Genomic DNA, 2,543 nt, shown 5'->3' on the forward strand with positions numbered 1-2,543 from the left:
TCCCAGTCCCCTCCCAGTCCATCCCAGTATATCCCAGTACCTTCCCAGTCCACCCCAATCCTCTCCCAGTCCATCCCAGTTTATCCCAGTCCATCCGAATCCCCTCCCAGTCCATCCCAGTCTCCTCCCAATCCCCTCCCAGTCCATCCCAATCCCCTCCCAGTCCATCCCAGTTTATCCCAGTCCATCCCCCTCTCGTTCCAGTTCCCACCCAGTCCCTCCACTCCGAGCCGTGCCCCAGCGCCGGTGACTCCTGGCTCTGCTGGCTCCCTTTCCGCGGCCACGTCCCGGCCGACGCCGTGTCCAGCCGGACGCAGCGCTCCGGCCGCCAGCAGTTCGTCTGCTCCACTCGCCGCCGGGGCTGCAACCTGGGCTCCTTCGACCCCGAGCGCGGCCCCTTCTGCTCCTTCCCCTGGAGCGAGCAGGAGGAGAGGAGCTCCGAATTCCAGCTCCTCATCAACCCCGGCGGCTTCGAGGCGCTGGACTGGGTGGACACCTCCTTCGGCAGCACCCCCGAGGGGGCCGTGGAGGGATGTCCCCTCACCGACATCTTCGTCGGCCGCAGCCCGGACGGGCTGGGAAAAGTGTCCAAGGAGCAGCAGGCGCTGTTCGTGGCCGTGGAGGGCGAGGAGATCTGGTACAAATGGTACCAGATCCTGGTGGTCCGGCAAGGCCCGGCCGACGTCTCCATCGCCGACGTGTCCTACAACGGCAGCGCGGCGCTGGAGAGCGCCGAGGCCGTGGCGCTGGCCGAGGTGCTGGCGAGGAACGACGGCTGCGGGGTGGCCCCAAAATCCGTCACCTTGGAGGAGGCCACGGAGGTGGAACACGGCTGGAGCGCCGAGCTGCCGGCGCTGGTGGCTTCGCGCGGGGTGCTGCGGGCGGCTCCGCTGGTTTTCATGGAATCGGGAGGTTGGGAGGTGGGGAACGTCACCTCGGTGCCGTGGGCGGGCGGCGCCAGCGCCACCGAGTTCGTGTGGCGCGTCCACCGGCTCCGCCAGGAGATCCCGGCGCGCTCCGAGTGCGCCGTGGTTCTCCGCGGGATCCGGCGCCAGATCCGCGTCCCCTTCTCGGCCTGGCTGACCAGGGAATTCCGCTCCGGCCGCCAGCACCGCGTGGTCATCGCGGGGTGGGCGCAGAGCCGGGCAGTCACCGGCGTCCACGCCAGCCTGGAGCGCTGCCGCCAGCTCACCGAGCTTCCGCCGTGCCCGAATTAAGGCAATTCCTCGAATCGAGCTTTTCCTGATGGTTTTCCCTCCCCCGCCAAAAAAAACCCCTCCAAAAATCCACGGAAAGTCTTGGCTTTGCTGCGGTTTTCCCGTATTTTCAGCTTTTACGGCATAAACTTCACCCCAAAATGCAGGGAAATGTGGTTTTCTGCCTGTGTTTCCTTTTTTTTCTCCCCAAAAATCCAACGCCACCGTGAAACTCGGGAAAACCCTTGGGTTCCGGGGATTTTCTTCCCAGTATTTTTTGGTTTCGTGGTGTAACCTCCATCCCTGTCTGGAACAACGCTGGGAAATCTGGTGGAGTTTCCTGTTTTCTCCCAAAACCCCCTCCAGGTTCCTGAAATCCAGGAAAATTGCTCCATTTGTTGGTTGTTTTTTTTCCCAACCTTTTTAATTTGCATGGCAGAACCTTCACCCCTGTCTGAAACGGTAAAAAACTCTGGTCTTTTCCACTAAAATTTCCCTTTTCTCCCCCCAAAAATCCTCCAGGTTTTTTTTTCCATGAAAAAATCGCTGGGTTTGGTTTGTCTCCCGTTTTTCTGTTTTTTTTGTGGCAGAACCTTCATCCCTGCCCAAAACCGTGGAGCGTCAGTGCAGGAAAACACGGTGTTTTCCACCTGAATTTTCCATTTTTTCCACCAAAAAGGGGATTTGGGAAGCAAAGAGATAAGGAAAGATGGGGGAAAAAAGCCAAAATAAAGGATGCAGAGGGATCTCTGGGGTGGGGCTTCCCTGGGGAGCTCAGGAGGGGAAAAAAAATGCCAAAATTCAATGAAGGAACCCCCATTCCAAGGCTTGGGGGGAATGTCCAGGATTTTAGGGGGTTTGGGATTGGGGGGAGGAGTTTCTGGGACAATCCAGGTTTGGGAGGGAGAGATTGGGGGTCCTGGAATTCTGAGGGGTCCAGGGAGCTGGGGGGTGGGGAGCAGGGATTTGGGGATGTCCCGAATTTTTTGGGAAATGGGATCACGGAGCCACCAGGTCATGGGGGTGTCAACAGTCGTGTTGATCCATGCTGGATCTTGAGGAGCAGGGAATGGGATTGTGGAGTCAACCATCAGCTCATGCCCCTCCTCATCTGTGTTTGATCCACTTCAGAACAATCCTGGGGCCACCAGGTCACATCCCTCACCTGTGTCCCCTCTCCGGGACCAGAGAGACAAGTCCTGGAGCCACTGGGCTCGTAGAGGCCACCAGTCATGGTGCCACCACCTGTGCTGGACCTCTGGGAGCAGGGAACGGGATCAGGGAGACATCAACCATCAGCTCACGTCCATCCTCATCCGTGTTTGAGCCACCTCAGGACAGTCCTGG

General features: G+C 59.3%; 1 protein-coding gene and 1 long non-coding RNA gene across 2 annotated transcripts in view; one reads left to right on the top strand and one right to left on the bottom strand.

Moving 5' to 3' along the window:
* Positions 1-204: 204 nt before the first annotated feature.
* LOC107199146 (natterin-4-like) lies at positions 205-1,217 on the top strand (the record flags this gene model as incomplete). Its single annotated transcript, XM_015616486.2, has 1 exon — positions 205-1,217. A coding segment is annotated over one exon (1,013 nt), but the record flags the coding sequence as incomplete, so codon positions are not given.
* Positions 1,218-1,601: 384 nt separating this feature from the next.
* The window catches only part of LOC107199145, a 2,390-nt gene continuing 1,448 nt past the window's right edge, over positions 1,602-2,543 (bottom strand). Inside the window, exon 2 of the long non-coding RNA XR_001519172.1 lies at positions 1,602-2,527. This is a non-coding gene — a long non-coding RNA (uncharacterized LOC107199145). The remainder of the gene's footprint in view (positions 2,528-2,543) is intronic.

The sequence above is a fragment of the Parus major genome, unplaced genomic scaffold (assembly GCF_001522545.3).
Source record: "Parus major isolate Abel unplaced genomic scaffold, Parus_major1.1 Scaffold462, whole genome shotgun sequence".
Classification (NCBI taxonomy): Eukaryota; Metazoa; Chordata; class Aves; order Passeriformes; family Paridae; genus Parus; species Parus major.